Below are 13,827 nucleotides of genomic sequence, written 5' to 3'. Positions count from 1 at the left end.
GAGGGGGAAAAAACGTGTATACACCAGGACATTTAAAAGATAGATTTTTCACGGATTGTTGGACATCATGAGGATATATATATATATATATATATATATATATATATAGATAGATAGATAGATAGATAGATAGATAGATAGATAGATAGATAGATAGATAGATAGATAGATAGATAGATAGATAGATAGATAGATAGATAGATAGATAGATACATTCAGTTTTTTATTAATACATTGATATAATGTGAGGTTCAGTTACCAGCATGACACTAAAACAGGTAGTAGTAATGGCTACTTTTTACTTAAGTACATGTCAGAGCCCAAATTTCTTTACTTTAACTTGAGTAAAAAAGTGTAGTCAGTACTTTTACTGAAGTCTTTTAAAACACGAGTATCTGTACTTCTACTTAAGTAAACGACGTATATACTTTTGCCACCTCTACAGAAGGTCTAGGTGTTAAATACACTGGCCGCCACTGGACTTTTTATGACATGTCGTTTCGGTGAATATTTCACCAAGTTCTTTTTTACTGTCCATCGAAATGAAAGATAGACGCACTTCCGGTAAAACCGTACTTTTGGCTGGAATCTGGATGTGAGGGAGGAGACGGGATTTTGTGAGTGCATGGCAACCAGCTGAACACAATAGACGAGCGGCCGTTCTGCAGCAGATGTGAGAGGAGACGGTGTTTGATTGGACGGTAAGATTGAAGATTTATTGGACTGTAATCGCGTGCACGCGGCTTCCAGAAAGGGACGGGGTTTTTTTTTATTCGAAAGGAATCGGGGTTTTATGTGTCAAAACTGTTGGCCAGACACCTGTCTGAAGACCACCAGGTTAGCCCTCTAGCTAAGAATCGGGTGGAGAATAACAAATAACAGACTTATCCATTACTGTGGAGTTTGAACAGAGAGCTGAATGATGGTTAACCGGGCAGCAATGATACAGACTAACTAACAAACACAATTGTAAAGCTCATTAAGTGTCTAACACTCTATAATACCTAGTTATTGACTAACGAGTGAATAACTAGTCTAACTAGATAATCTTAGTGTTACTGGCTAACCTTGCTAGCTCAGCGTTGTAATATATGCACAGACATCTCGCGCTGTTTACAGTTTTATCAACGTTTTCTCTTCGGTTTAAACATTTCGATAGGATTGTCTGGTTTAAAAAAAATAAAGTCTTAAAATAATTAGCATCCTTTTTTTTATTGGAAAGGAAAGCTTTTCCAGAGCTCCGGTTGAGCTCTAAGGTAAAAATGAGTAGAGAAATCCGTTGAGCAAGACAAGTTACCTTAGTGACTGAGGCTGTATCCCAAATAACTGCCCATTCCCTACCGAAGCTCCCTTCTTAGCGTATTAAATGACAGGACACGCGGCCTCTAATCGCACACTTTTTATCCAATAGGGAGGCGTTTGTAGTGCGGAATAAACTGCTATCTGCTGCTGTTGAGTGTGTGGAGTTCAGGCTTCTGTACTGTCACCGTTTTTGCCTGAGGATTATAGACATGCCACTTGTTGTCCTGAACAACAGCCTTCAGAGAAGAACAATGTTTGTGTTTTACAATTGTCTTTAACAGGATTGGGGGTTTTGGCGTCTGGTGTATAAAAAGCTGCTGATTAATCCAGGTATGCTCCTGTCTGTGACTATTCATGATCTTATTCTTGTTGATACGATGAGCAGAACATGTGGGTCAAAACATTGTTGTTGTTTTTTTATTATATACAATGCAGTATAAATGTGGATTCATATTTACTGTGTGGAATAATTCTGTGTACCGTATTTTCCGGACTATTAAGGGCACCCAAATATAAGCCGCACCCACTGAATTTGACAATTTTTTTTTTTTTTTACATAAATAAGCCGCACCTGTCTATAAGCCGCAGGTGTCTACACTGAAACTAATGAACTTTACACAGGCTTTAACGAAAGACAGTGTCTGTTACACGGCTTGTATCTTGTACCTAAGAAAGTCATTGCTCACTTCCTCCTTCCTTTCACAAACATTTCTCTCGGGAGTTTATCTTTTGGCATCGTCATGCGTTTAAAAATCACCATTGGTGCATCTTTTCTCCCGAAGCCGTGCAGCTCAGAACACAGGTGAAGTGTTTTTTCATGCCCGGTTGTTTTCAGCGTGACGAATGATTCGCATTTCCTGCAGACAGTCCGAGTGAGCGGCAGGTCAAACGTCAGAGGAACCTCATTCATATTTCTAATGTGGTGCGGCCCGATTCAGTGGGAGCGCATCTGATTTAATATAAAGAGTTTCATTGGTTCACCTGAACCCGTTCGGCAATTTCATTGGTCCAATGTTATGGGGCTCAGTTTTTTGTCTTGAAGTTTGTGAAACCGGGAAAAACCCAGGAAAAATCCATAAATTAGCCGCTTCATTGTTTAAGACGCAGGGTTCAAAGAGTGGGGAAAAAGTAGCAGCATATAGTCTGGAAAATACGGTAATTCCGAGTTCCTTGTGTAAATTTGTCTTGTGTAGCACCTGGGTCCTGGGGAAACGCTTCACTGTGTACAGCACTCTATAGTAAAGTTGTAATGACATTACTTCAACAAAAGCATTAGATTATAGATTTTTCTAGAATGCAATTTCAATAGGACATGGTCAAATTATTGCAATTGTTTTTTTAAAAAAGCACTCGCAAATGAACATTCGGTGTCACCCAGATGATGATGATGTTCTATTTTGAGTCTGGTTCTTCTCAAGGTTTCTTTTTCCCTCACCACTGGCTGCTCATTCGGGAAAGACTCGAAGGGAACAAACCGATAGGCACTAAACTTATCCATTCCAACTTTATCATGTCTTTATCTCTGTATAGCTGCTTTGGGACAATATCCATTGTTAAATGCACAGTGGTGAATATATAGATGACTCTGTGATGGACTGGTATGCTGTTAATCAGACCACACATCTGCAAGTCTTCTAAATAAAAAAAAGTGTGCTGTTTTTTTTGTTTTCTCACATGTAGATATCACCTGATCACTCCATGGGGCTATTCAGGGAAGCGTGTGCCTGTGCTGATCTTCTTCTCCTCGTCGTCCTCCTTCTCCCCTTTTCCTTTTTCAGACTCCAGAAAATGATGACTCATTACTTAGCCAGAAATGGCTGTCTATGGATTTGTATTAGCCAAAGCAAGTGGTAACTCTTTCGCTAATAGCATATGGAGCGGCCTGAGGTTCATCTGGTGATCAGAAACCTTGGTGGATACGTGTCGATTCTGACAAATCCTCGTGGTTTTTCAAACCTAGCCAAGAAGCTGGAGTTTCTCTGTTTGGGATCCAAGTAAAAAAAAAAAGCTCTGTTCCTGATTCAAGTTAGTTCTGCATTCAGCTCACTGATCAACATGGTGCCCAAGAATGTAGATTCTGGAGTCGTGCAAATGCCGCACGTGGACGTAAAGCCTGTCAAGTCTTCAGAAAGTAGAATAAATGGCGTGAAGAAAATGGAAGTTTCTGAAAAATCATCCAGCGAGGACACGGTGGATCATGTCTCCAAACGCCTGTGGGTTATGCACGGAGCGGTCATGTTCGGCCGGGAGTTCTGCTATGCCATGGAAACAGCTCTGGTCACACCTGTGCTACTGCAGATAGGTAGGTGACTATTATACATGAAACCAGTACATTCCCGATAAGGTCTAATGGCCAGTAGGACAAGGAATTTCTTTACACTTCATTCTTCCTCATTCACTGATAAAAGCCATCGTATGAGTGATGAAACATTGAGCTTTCATCATGCCTTAATATACTTTTATAGATGAGCAATAAATGGTGCTTGGCATTTCCTCTGTGACAATGCTCATGTGAAGTGTTTCAGTATACACCATGAATGTAAAGGAGTAAACATTCACACACACAAAGCAAACACACTGCACTTTTGTTTGCATTTATAACAGAAGACTTTTCTATTGATGCGTGTGTTTAGGGACACGGTAACAAAGAACTCCAGTGAGCTTGAACGTAGAGAATGTGTGTGCACATTTTTCTCATTCTGGGGTTTTTTTTTCTCTCCTACAAAAAAAATGATGTTTGCTACAAGGTAATACAATCTAGAGAAAAAAAAGCATGCAAAGAACTGCTATGCTTACCCTCATTATTGCAGCAATATACAGGGTGTTTAATAGTAAAAAAAAAAAAAAAAAGTGTAACATTGAAAAAATCTAATTTTTAGGCCTTAAAAAGTCTTAAATTCACTGTTCTAGGTCTTAATTAATTTGAAACAGGTCTTAATTTTTTTTATTTCCATGTAAAGTTACGCTCATCGAAATGCTCCCGTATCACTTTAGAATGTTTTTGTTTGTTAGTTTCTGTGGTGTAGTTCTTTCTTTCGCTACTCCAAATATGATTCGCTGTATTATAATTACAAATGAGACCAGCATGCAACAGCCAATCAGCTTTCTGTTATTGGAGCGAATCTCTCTTGGATGGTACCACAGAGATAAACAGATTTTCTTTTTCAGCTATGGGTAAGTGCAAGTTTAGCGATACTTGGATTAAAAAACTGAATTTGCGGCTTTGTTATGGCCAGTTGCTAACAACGTGTTTGTATGTGTTTTTGATGTTGTGATGTTTCATTCTTTATGGTCATAAAAAGTCTTACAGTGCCTTGCGAAAGTATTCGGCCCCCTTGCACCTTGCGAACTTTTGCCACATTTCAGGCTTCAAACATAAAGATATGAAACTGTAATTTGTGAAGAATCAACAACAAGTGGGACACAATCATGAAGTGGAACGAAATTTATTAGATATTTCAAACTTTTTTAACAAATAAAAAACTGAAATATTGGGCGTGCAAAATTATTCAGCCCCCTTAAGTTAATACTTTGTAGCGCCACCTTTTGCTGTGATTACAGCTGTAAGTCGCTTGGGGTATGTCTCTATCAGTTTTGCACATCGAGAGACTGAAATCTTTGCCCATTCCTCCTTGCAAAACAGCTCGAGCTCAGTGAGGTTGGATGGAGAGCATTTGTGAACAGCAGTTTTCAGTTCTTTACACAGATTCTCGATTGGATTCAGGTCTGGACTTTGACTTGGACATTCTAACACCTGGATATGTTTATTTGTGAACCATTCCATTGTAGATTTTGCTTTATATTTTGGATCATTGTCTTGTTGGAAGACAAATCTCCGTCCCAGTCTCAGGTCTTTTGCAGACTCCATCAGGTTTTCTTCCAGAATGGTCCTGTATTTGGCTCCATCCATCTTCCCATCAATTTTAACCATCTTCCCTGTCCCTGCTAAAGAAAAGCAGGCCCAAACCATGATGCTGCCACCACCATGTTTGACAGTGGGGATGGTGTGTTCAGGGTGATGAGCTGTGTTGCTTTTACGCCAAACATAACGTTTTGCATTGTTGCCAAAAAGTTCGATTTTGGTTTCATCTGACCAGAGCACCTTCTTCCACATGTTTGGTGTGTCTCCCAGGTGGCTTGTGGCAAACTTTAAATGACACTTTTTATGGATATCTTTAAGAAATGGCTTTCTTCTTGCCACTCTTCCATAAAGGTCAGATTTGTGCAGTATACGACTGATTGTTGTCCTATGGACAGAGTCTCCCACCTCAGCTGTAGATCTCTGCAGTTCATCCAGAGTGATCATGGGCCTCTTGGCTGCATCTCTGATCAGTCTCCTCCTTGTATGAGCTGAAAGTTTAGAGGGACGGCCAGGTCTTGGTAGATTTGCAGTGGTCTGATACTCCTTCCATTTCAATATTATCGCTTGCACAGTGCTCCTTGGGATGTTTAAAGCTTGGGAAATCTTTTTGTATCCAAATCCGGCTTTAAACTTCTCCACAACAGTATCTCGGACCTGCCTGGTGTGTTCCTTGTTCTTCATGATGCTCTCTGCGCTTTAAACGGACCTCTGAGACTATCACAGTGCAGGTGCATTTATACGGAGACTTGATTACACACAGGTGGATTCTATTTATCATCATTAGTCATTTAGGTCAACATTGGATCATTCAGAGATTCTCACTGAACTTCTGGAGAGAGTTCGCTGCACTGAAAGTAAAGGGGCTGAATAATTTGCACGCCCAATTTTTCAGTTTTTTATTTGTTTGAAATATCCAATAAATTTCGTTCCACTTCATGATTGTGTCCCACTTGTTGTTGATTCTTCACAAAAAATTACAGTTTCATATCTTTATGTTTGAAGCCTGAAATGTGGCAAAAGGTCGCAAAGTTCAAGGGGGCCGAATACTTCCGCAAGGCACTGCAAGTTTGACTTTGTGAAACCTGCAGAAACCCTGGATGTAGTGAACAGAGAAGCCGAATTGAAAATTTCGAAGCCTATAATCTGCTATTGCAAGCAGAACTTTGTCACGTCATAGATATTGAAATTCCACTTTGATCATTTACGAAGGTTTTTATTGCAGTAGTAAAATTCTTGATTTGAGGTATCTGATGAGTAGACGATACATGACGGTATTATAAAAGTCAAGTTAATGAATAGTGGACATGTTGAAACGGGCCAAGAGACATCTCACCTGTGGACACCATGTGCTTCTCCAGGGTTTGGCGATTTAGAAAAAAATGTTTCACAGTGAAAGTCACAAAACCTAAACACCAGACTTGAGATTTAAATGATCACATGACTGAATAATGGAATTAAAAGCAGGTTCCCAACCCTAAGCTCAAATCATTGTTGAAAAGTGAGATTTTTATTTATTTATTTATTTATTTATTTGTATTGTGCAGGTCTTCCCGAGCAGTACTACAGTCTGACATGGTTCCTCAGCCCCATTTTGGGTTTCATCTTCACACCTGTGATCGGCTCAGCGAGCGACCGCTGTACTCTCAGGTGGGGTCGGAGGAGGCCCTTCATTCTGGCTCTGTGTGTAGGATTACTGCTTGGTTTAGCTCTTTTTCTCAACGGCTCTCTGATGGGTGAGATCTTTACCTTTGACAGTTTGTGCTTTTAACCTTTAAATGATCTGGTTTGAGAGAGAAATCTTCACTTTATATTCTTTTGTTCATTTGCATAATGCAGGGCAGGATGGGATTTTTGAATGGGCTGAAGGTTGTTGTTAACGTTTACCTGCATTTAGTCATGTACCTAGGCTCTTCATTTTTCATGCCAGGTTTATGATGACTAGAAAAAAACATGTAGACTCTGGAATATCATGAAAGTGTTACTAATGCTGCAGTTTTACTAACACAAAGTGTGTATTTCTCAGGCCTGAGGGCAGGAGATGTTCCTGGTAACCAGCCCATTGGGATCATTCTGACAGTTCTAGGTGTAGTGGTGCTGGACTTCTGTGCTGATGCTTTAGACGGACCAATCAGAGCCTACCTGCTGGACATCGCTGAAGGAGAAGAGCAAGACATGGCCCTGAATATTCATGCCTTCTCTGCAGGTAACATGCACGAAGCATTAGTTTTTCTGCCTCTGCCACAAGGAGGGGAAGGAATTATGTTCTTCTCTGCCTGACATTCTAATTAATTAAATATCTCAAGAAGAAGAGCTTATTAATAACAAGAAGCTTTAGATTTGTTAGCAGCGGAATTTGGATTATACCTTAATATAAAAAAAAAAAACAGGTATATAGCATAAGTAAAGATTTTAACTGTAGATTAAACGTGAGCATATCCTGAGACTCTGATGTCCACTGTATTTATTGCTTTTACAGGTCTGGGTGGAGCTTTGGGTTACATGCTTGGAGGTTTGGACTGGACAGACACTTTCTTGGGACGTGCATTCAAAGCCCAAGAGCAAGTGCTGTTCTTCTTTGCTGCCATCATATTTATCATTTCTGTGACTCTTCACCTTTTTAGCATTCAGGAAAGACCGTCCAATGCTCGTCTGCAGGACTTATCTGAGACTGAGGAAGTGGAAAGCTCCTCATCCATTCACCTTAACGAGACTCTTCCCAGGACTCACCAAGTGCCGGAACTGGACCTCATAATCGAAGAGGATCCTTTTGAAGCTTATGAGGACAATCAGTCTGAGACCGAGGTCCAAAAGGACTTCTTGAATGTAATGAGAAGTAAAAGTGACTCCGTTCTTGCTGTACCCGACACTACCATTGCGCTCGATCCAGATTTGGACCTCGATCAGCACTTTCTCCACAACGCGGAGCCAGATTTATTCCAGGATTTCAGCGCTGAGATGTCGTTTGAATATTGCCCAAACAGCAGCTGTCTGGCAAATCACTGCAAATCACAGACAGATTCTACAATGAGCAACAGCCACCCCAATGGTTTCAAGGCTGTCAATGGCGACCTTGCTGAAGATGCCAAACCAAAATGCGATATGAATCATCAAAACAAAGCCGGTGTTCGTCATTCCAACGGAACAGTCCGCTGTCGGCATCCATCATTCTACCGACAACCTTCGTTTACCTTCTCTTACTACGGCCGAGTGCGCTTCCATCGGCCTCGTCGCCGCATCAATTTAGCTCGCCCAATCAAGTCATCGCAAAGCCTGAACGACATCGACAGGATAACAAGACTGCAGGAGCGTTGCAGGCTGCAGAACAGAGGTAGCACCTCATCCGGAACAGATGCGGAAGATGACAACGAGAGCGAAGAAGGAGAAGGAAGTGGCACTACTGTGAAACTGCTTTGGCTGTCCATGTTGAAAATGCCTCCACAGCTCTGGCGCCTGTGTGTTTGCCATCTCCTCACTTGGTTCTCCATTATTGCACAGGTTGTTTTCTATACTGACTTCATGGGACAGGTCATCTATGAAGGAGACCCAATGGTAAGATAAACTCTAGATCTTCTCCTTAGGCTTTTGAATGTCTTAACACTGAATTACAATCAATACACACAGCAGTAACACAATTTTTTTCACTTAGGCTGCTGCAAACACTACCGAGCTTCAAAACTACCATAAGGGAGTACAGATGGGCTGTTGGGGGCTAGTTATCTATGCTGCCACTGCTGCCATCTGCTCAGGTATGTTTTACATCCAGCATAAGTGGGTTTTTTTTTTTTGTTTTTTTTTGCGCAATTTAAGGAACAGCAAAGCGGTAAGTCTTGTGGCGAAGTTTCCAAAAGTATTGGCTTTTTCTACAGCTGATGTAAATGTTTGAATTGAAAATGTGTAAATGGTGGCATTTTAGAATATGCATGGAAAAGGACTAATGTAATGAAAATGTAATGCAAAAAAATCAAATAAAAGATTATTATTGTGTACAGTGAACACCAATGCAAATTGTGCATTCCTCATTGATGAGCTATGTTTCCTTTTTTTCTTTTTTCCTGGGCTGGCCAACATGTAAATTTGGTTGCTGCGTAATAACTCATTTCTTGTAGTAAATATGTAAAGTATAATTGAGAAATATGCACGCTGTTGGGTTTATCACTTAATCTTTGCACAGCTTGCACCATCTGCCTTTCTCTCAGAAGTGTTAGACTTTAAATGATTGCTGAGAAAGTGCACCATTTATGCTACAGGCAGCACACACACACACACACACACACCCACACACAGGGCGAACATTAGCCGACACAATAAACAACTGTATGCCAGTTCAGAAAACCCTGTTTGTGCTTGGAAAGTCTTGGGGTAATGCTTTTTTTTTTTTGTGTTCAAGTAATTGTTCAGACATGGTACAAAAACTAAAAATAGCATACTCTCAGTAATAATAGGCTAGTACATTGTTATTCTTCATATTTGCTTTCACGTTAGATAGAATGAATTTTTTATTTTTTTTATTTTTTTATTATTTTTTTTTACACAGCTGTGCTTCAGAAGTACCTTGACAACTATGACTTGAGCATCCGAATCATCTATATGCTGGGAACTCTAGGCTACGCTGTGGGCACGGCTGTTATGGCCATCTTCCCCAACGTTTACATCGCCATGATAATGATAAGCAGCATGGGATTTATTTCTATGAGTATATCCTACTGTCCTTATGCTCTGCTCGGGCAGTACCATGAGATCAAAGAGGTATGACATTTATTATAAATATATTTGATTTCTTTTATGATAAGATATACCCTTGTTTTTCCCACAGTGGAAATCTGTGTTGCAGCAGGAAAAGAAATGTGCAAATATAAACAAATATTTTATATGTATTTGATCTTTTAGCATTTCAATACATTAGTGCTTGATTTAAAATATTGTTCACCGTTGCTGTAATTGTGGCACAGTTACTGACTGTCTGATACATCACGTGTTTTCTCATTACAGTACATCCGGCACAGTCCAGGAAACTCTCGCCGAGGCTTCGGTATCGATTGTGCCATTCTGACGTGCCAGGTTTACATTTCTCAGATTTTGGTGGCGTCAGCGCTCGGTGCGGTCGTGGAAGCCGTAGGCTCGGTGAGGGTCATCCCGATGCTGGCCTCAGGAGGCTCCTTCGTTGGATTTCTAGCTGCTGCGTTCCTTGTCATTTACCCTGACACAGCTGAGGAGGACGATGACGAAAACGTACAAGCCCCAAGTACAACCTGAGCTTGTAGATGATTAACATACCAGATCGCCTGAGCAATAGAGTGTTGTAATGATCACATTTTCACTGTGATTCGTCAGGGGAAATTAAGTGTACTTCAAAATCAAACTTCAAATTCCACTGGTTTAAAAATTGCACCGCTCCAACATGGTCATTATGTGCCTAAGGAGCGTAACTTTAACAATCCTGGTGTAATCTAATTGTCATTATAGAATATACAAAAGCAGAATGCATGTTTTCGTAAGGTACAGAAAACCAGCTGTGTTGCTTCTGGCATTGTGCTAAAAGAAATGTATTTACTTTTTATCTGAATGGTACTAAATATTTCAGTTTTTCTCTTAAATAACAGTTTCACACCGAATTGAGCAGTTTTGCATCATTTCAGTCACAGCATTTTCTACTGCCTTGATGATGATGGCCATGCTTCTTGCAAGGAGTTCCCTTATTTCACACAGTCATCAATTAGTTGCTTTTGGAACAACAAATCGAGCAAGAGGGAATTTACTGATTAGGTACGTTTACACTGTATTTCACTAAAGTTTGTACCTTGCTTTTTTCCCCATCCAATATGCTGGATTACCATTAGTACTTGAATCAGAAGCTCTCAGGGGAATATTTCTCTCTCTCTCTCTCTCTTTCTTTCTTTCTCTCTTACATGCACACATTATACAATTATCCAAGATGGTGGTGGGTTTATGTCACAGCACATTCCCCATTCCCACAATTAGATTGTGCTGTGGCAATGATCACATTTCTTTATTATATTAACAGACTTGTTTATAAAAAGTTAAGAGAAAAGCATTAGAAAAAACTGGGTTTTTCCTATTCAATCCCACTCTTTACTATTACACACTCTCTCGCGCTCTCTCTCTCTCTCTCTCTCTCGCTCTCTCTCTCTCTCTCTCTTTTTTTATATATATATATATATATATATATATATATATATATATATATATATATATATATATATATATATATATATATATATACACACAGTACAGACCAAAAGTTTGGACACACCTTCTCATTCAAAAAGTTTTCTTTATTTTCATGACTATGAAAATTGTAGAGTCACACTGAAGGCATCAAAACTATGAATTAACACATGTGGAATTATATACATAACAAAAAAGTGAACTGAAAATATGTCATATTGTAGGTTCTTCAAAGTAGGCATCAAGAGAATGCCAAGAGTGTGCAAAGCAGTAATCTAAGCAAAAGGTGGCTACTTTGAAGAACCTACAATATGACATATTTTCAGTTCACTTTTTTGTTATGTATATAATTCCATATATAATTCCACATGTGTTAATTCATAGTTTTGATGCCTTCAGTGTGAATCTACAATTTTCATAGTCATGAAAATAAAGAAAACTCTTTGAATGAGAAGGTGTGTCTAAACTTTTGGTCTGTACTAAGATATATATATATATATATATATATCAGTGCTTATTGCATTGTTTTATACAGATTTAACTATACACAATTAAATAAAAAATTGTTCTTCTTTGATTAGTAGACATCACATGTTTAATTTTCATCACAATTCATGTTCATTTTCTTCTGTTATGAGTTAATATTATGGGTTAAAATTAACATTAATGAATGGTATTTAAACATACATTGTCTGCAAGTCACTGCTTTAAATTCTGCTTCTGATAATTTTACATAATCCTGCTGTTTACCTCACCTGGTCTAAAAATCAGTTGGTTTTTCCTTTTATTTATTTTTATTTTTCAAATAATGACTATGTTGCTGGAGCATTTTTTTCCTGCTCAGTCAGGTATTCAGTTCCACCAGAAGAACTTGAATTTTTATCATTTCAGTTCAATATTATTTTAAGAGATGCTAATGAAGAGCGGGTTATGCTGATTATGAAACTTTATTATCCTGTTTTAGGTTACTGAGATTCAGCATTTATTATTATTATTTTGGAAAAATCAACGTTTTGTACTGCTGTGAAAGTGAATTAGCTGTTTTTCAGTTTCTGGTATTTTGAACATTTGTACAATGATTTCAATACATAAAAATGTATACAACCTTGAGCAGTATTGTTTTTCTTTACAATTCCTAACACTGTCTTATTGATTATTGAGAAACACATGATCTCTCTCTCTCTCTCTCTCTCTCTCTCTCTCTCTCTCTCTCTCTCTCTCTCTCTCTCTAACCCCACTACAGAGTTACAATAGTTAATTACTTCTGTATTTACACAGAAAAATAAGGATTTTTGTATATAAAAGTGCAGTTTATACCTGGTAGATTTCATATTTGTGTCACATTTGATTTAAGAAAACACAGGAAGTGTAAAATGTGTAGAGCATTATTAATGATAAACGAATGAACGAACATGTGCCACTGTGGGAATTTTTTCCACGTGTATTCATAAGGGTGTTCCAGCTGGTTGGTAAGTTCATATGAATGTGTTTCGGGTCAGATCTTATTTGTATAGTAGCAGCTCATTTACCAGGACTTGTGTGATGGATGCTTTACACAAGTTTCAAACATTCTGTAAGAACTGGTAATATTTAAGGAAAAAGTTAGATGCATAATATTTTATTATCTCCAATAGATTTGAGGTTTTTTTTTTTTTTTTTTTTTATTTCAGAACTTCTATTTTGATACATGCACAAAAAAGTCCAGTGCACTAAATGAGCTGTATGTGAATTGCTTAAGCAAATATGAATGCACATCAACTGAACTTCTATAGTAATTACCCTTTCATTTAAAGTTATTATTTTGCCTTTCACAGTCTAATTTAATCAAGTTCTAATTTGTATATCTATCCATATTTATATCAGGTTTCTGGACAAAAGTTTCTGGACACCTGACCATAACATCCCATTCCACATTTTGTCCCCATTTGCTGAGCATAACCTTTGCTCTTCTGGGAAGATGTGCTTGAGGAGATATGTACTCATTCAGACACAAGAGTGAGGTCAGGTGCTGATGTAAGGTGAAGAGGCCTCGGTGTACAGTTGAGATGAGAGCTCTTTAGGCCACTCATGATCTACTTTAACCCATATAAAGCATATCTTTATTGCACTGACTTTGTGCACAGGGGTATGGTCATGTTAGAGCAGGTCTGGGTATCCTATTTCAAGTTAAGATTATTTAATGCTACTGCATCCAAAGACATATGGATGGAAAAAAGTCAGGTGTCTCAATGTTTTGTCTATATGCGTATAGTCCGTCTGTCTGTCTACAGTCAATCTTTTTTTGTTTTTTTGCCGTTGTGTGTAATGATTGTGACAGCCTATCCTGTGATTTGATTTGATTGTATTGTATTTATTTATTTTATTACAGAAAATTGTACTAATAATAGTTTATCAGTGTTTTAGTTACAGCATTAGTTTAGCTTTTAAAACTGCTGTGCATGGAAAAATCTGGAATATTAGTGACTTGGCCATATCTT

The 13,827-nt window shown here is 38.5% G+C and overlaps 1 protein-coding gene across 3 annotated transcripts; it reads left to right on the top strand.

Moving 5' to 3' along the window:
- The first annotated feature begins 587 nt into the window (after window positions 1-587).
- On the top strand, window positions 588-11,258 carry slc45a4b (solute carrier family 45 member 4b). Of its 3 annotated transcripts, none has more exons than XM_083554835.1 (9): window positions 588-701; window positions 1,584-1,632; window positions 2,983-3,604; window positions 6,709-6,897; window positions 7,188-7,367; window positions 7,641-8,713; window positions 8,811-8,910; window positions 9,699-9,910; window positions 10,154-11,258. In XM_083554835.1, the coding sequence occupies exons 3-9, from the start codon at window positions 3,358-3,360 to the stop codon at window positions 10,415-10,417; spliced, it is 2,265 nt and encodes a 754-aa protein (XP_083410961.1). In that variant the 5' UTR covers window positions 588-701; window positions 1,584-1,632; window positions 2,983-3,357; the 3' UTR covers window positions 10,418-11,258. The 3 variants fall into 3 exon arrangements, with proteins under 3 accessions (XP_083410961.1, XP_083410962.1, XP_083410960.1); XM_083554834.1 differs by having other exon boundaries at window positions 617-837; XM_083554836.1 differs by lacking the exon at window positions 1,584-1,632.
- The last annotated feature ends 2,569 nt before the right edge of the window (window positions 11,259-13,827 follow it).

Source organism: Silurus aristotelis, assembly GCF_946808225.1.
Source record: "Silurus aristotelis genome assembly, chromosome: 1".
NCBI lineage: Eukaryota > Metazoa > Chordata > Actinopteri > Siluriformes > Siluridae > Silurus > Silurus aristotelis.
This window is presented reverse-complemented; position numbering and strand designations above follow the sequence as displayed.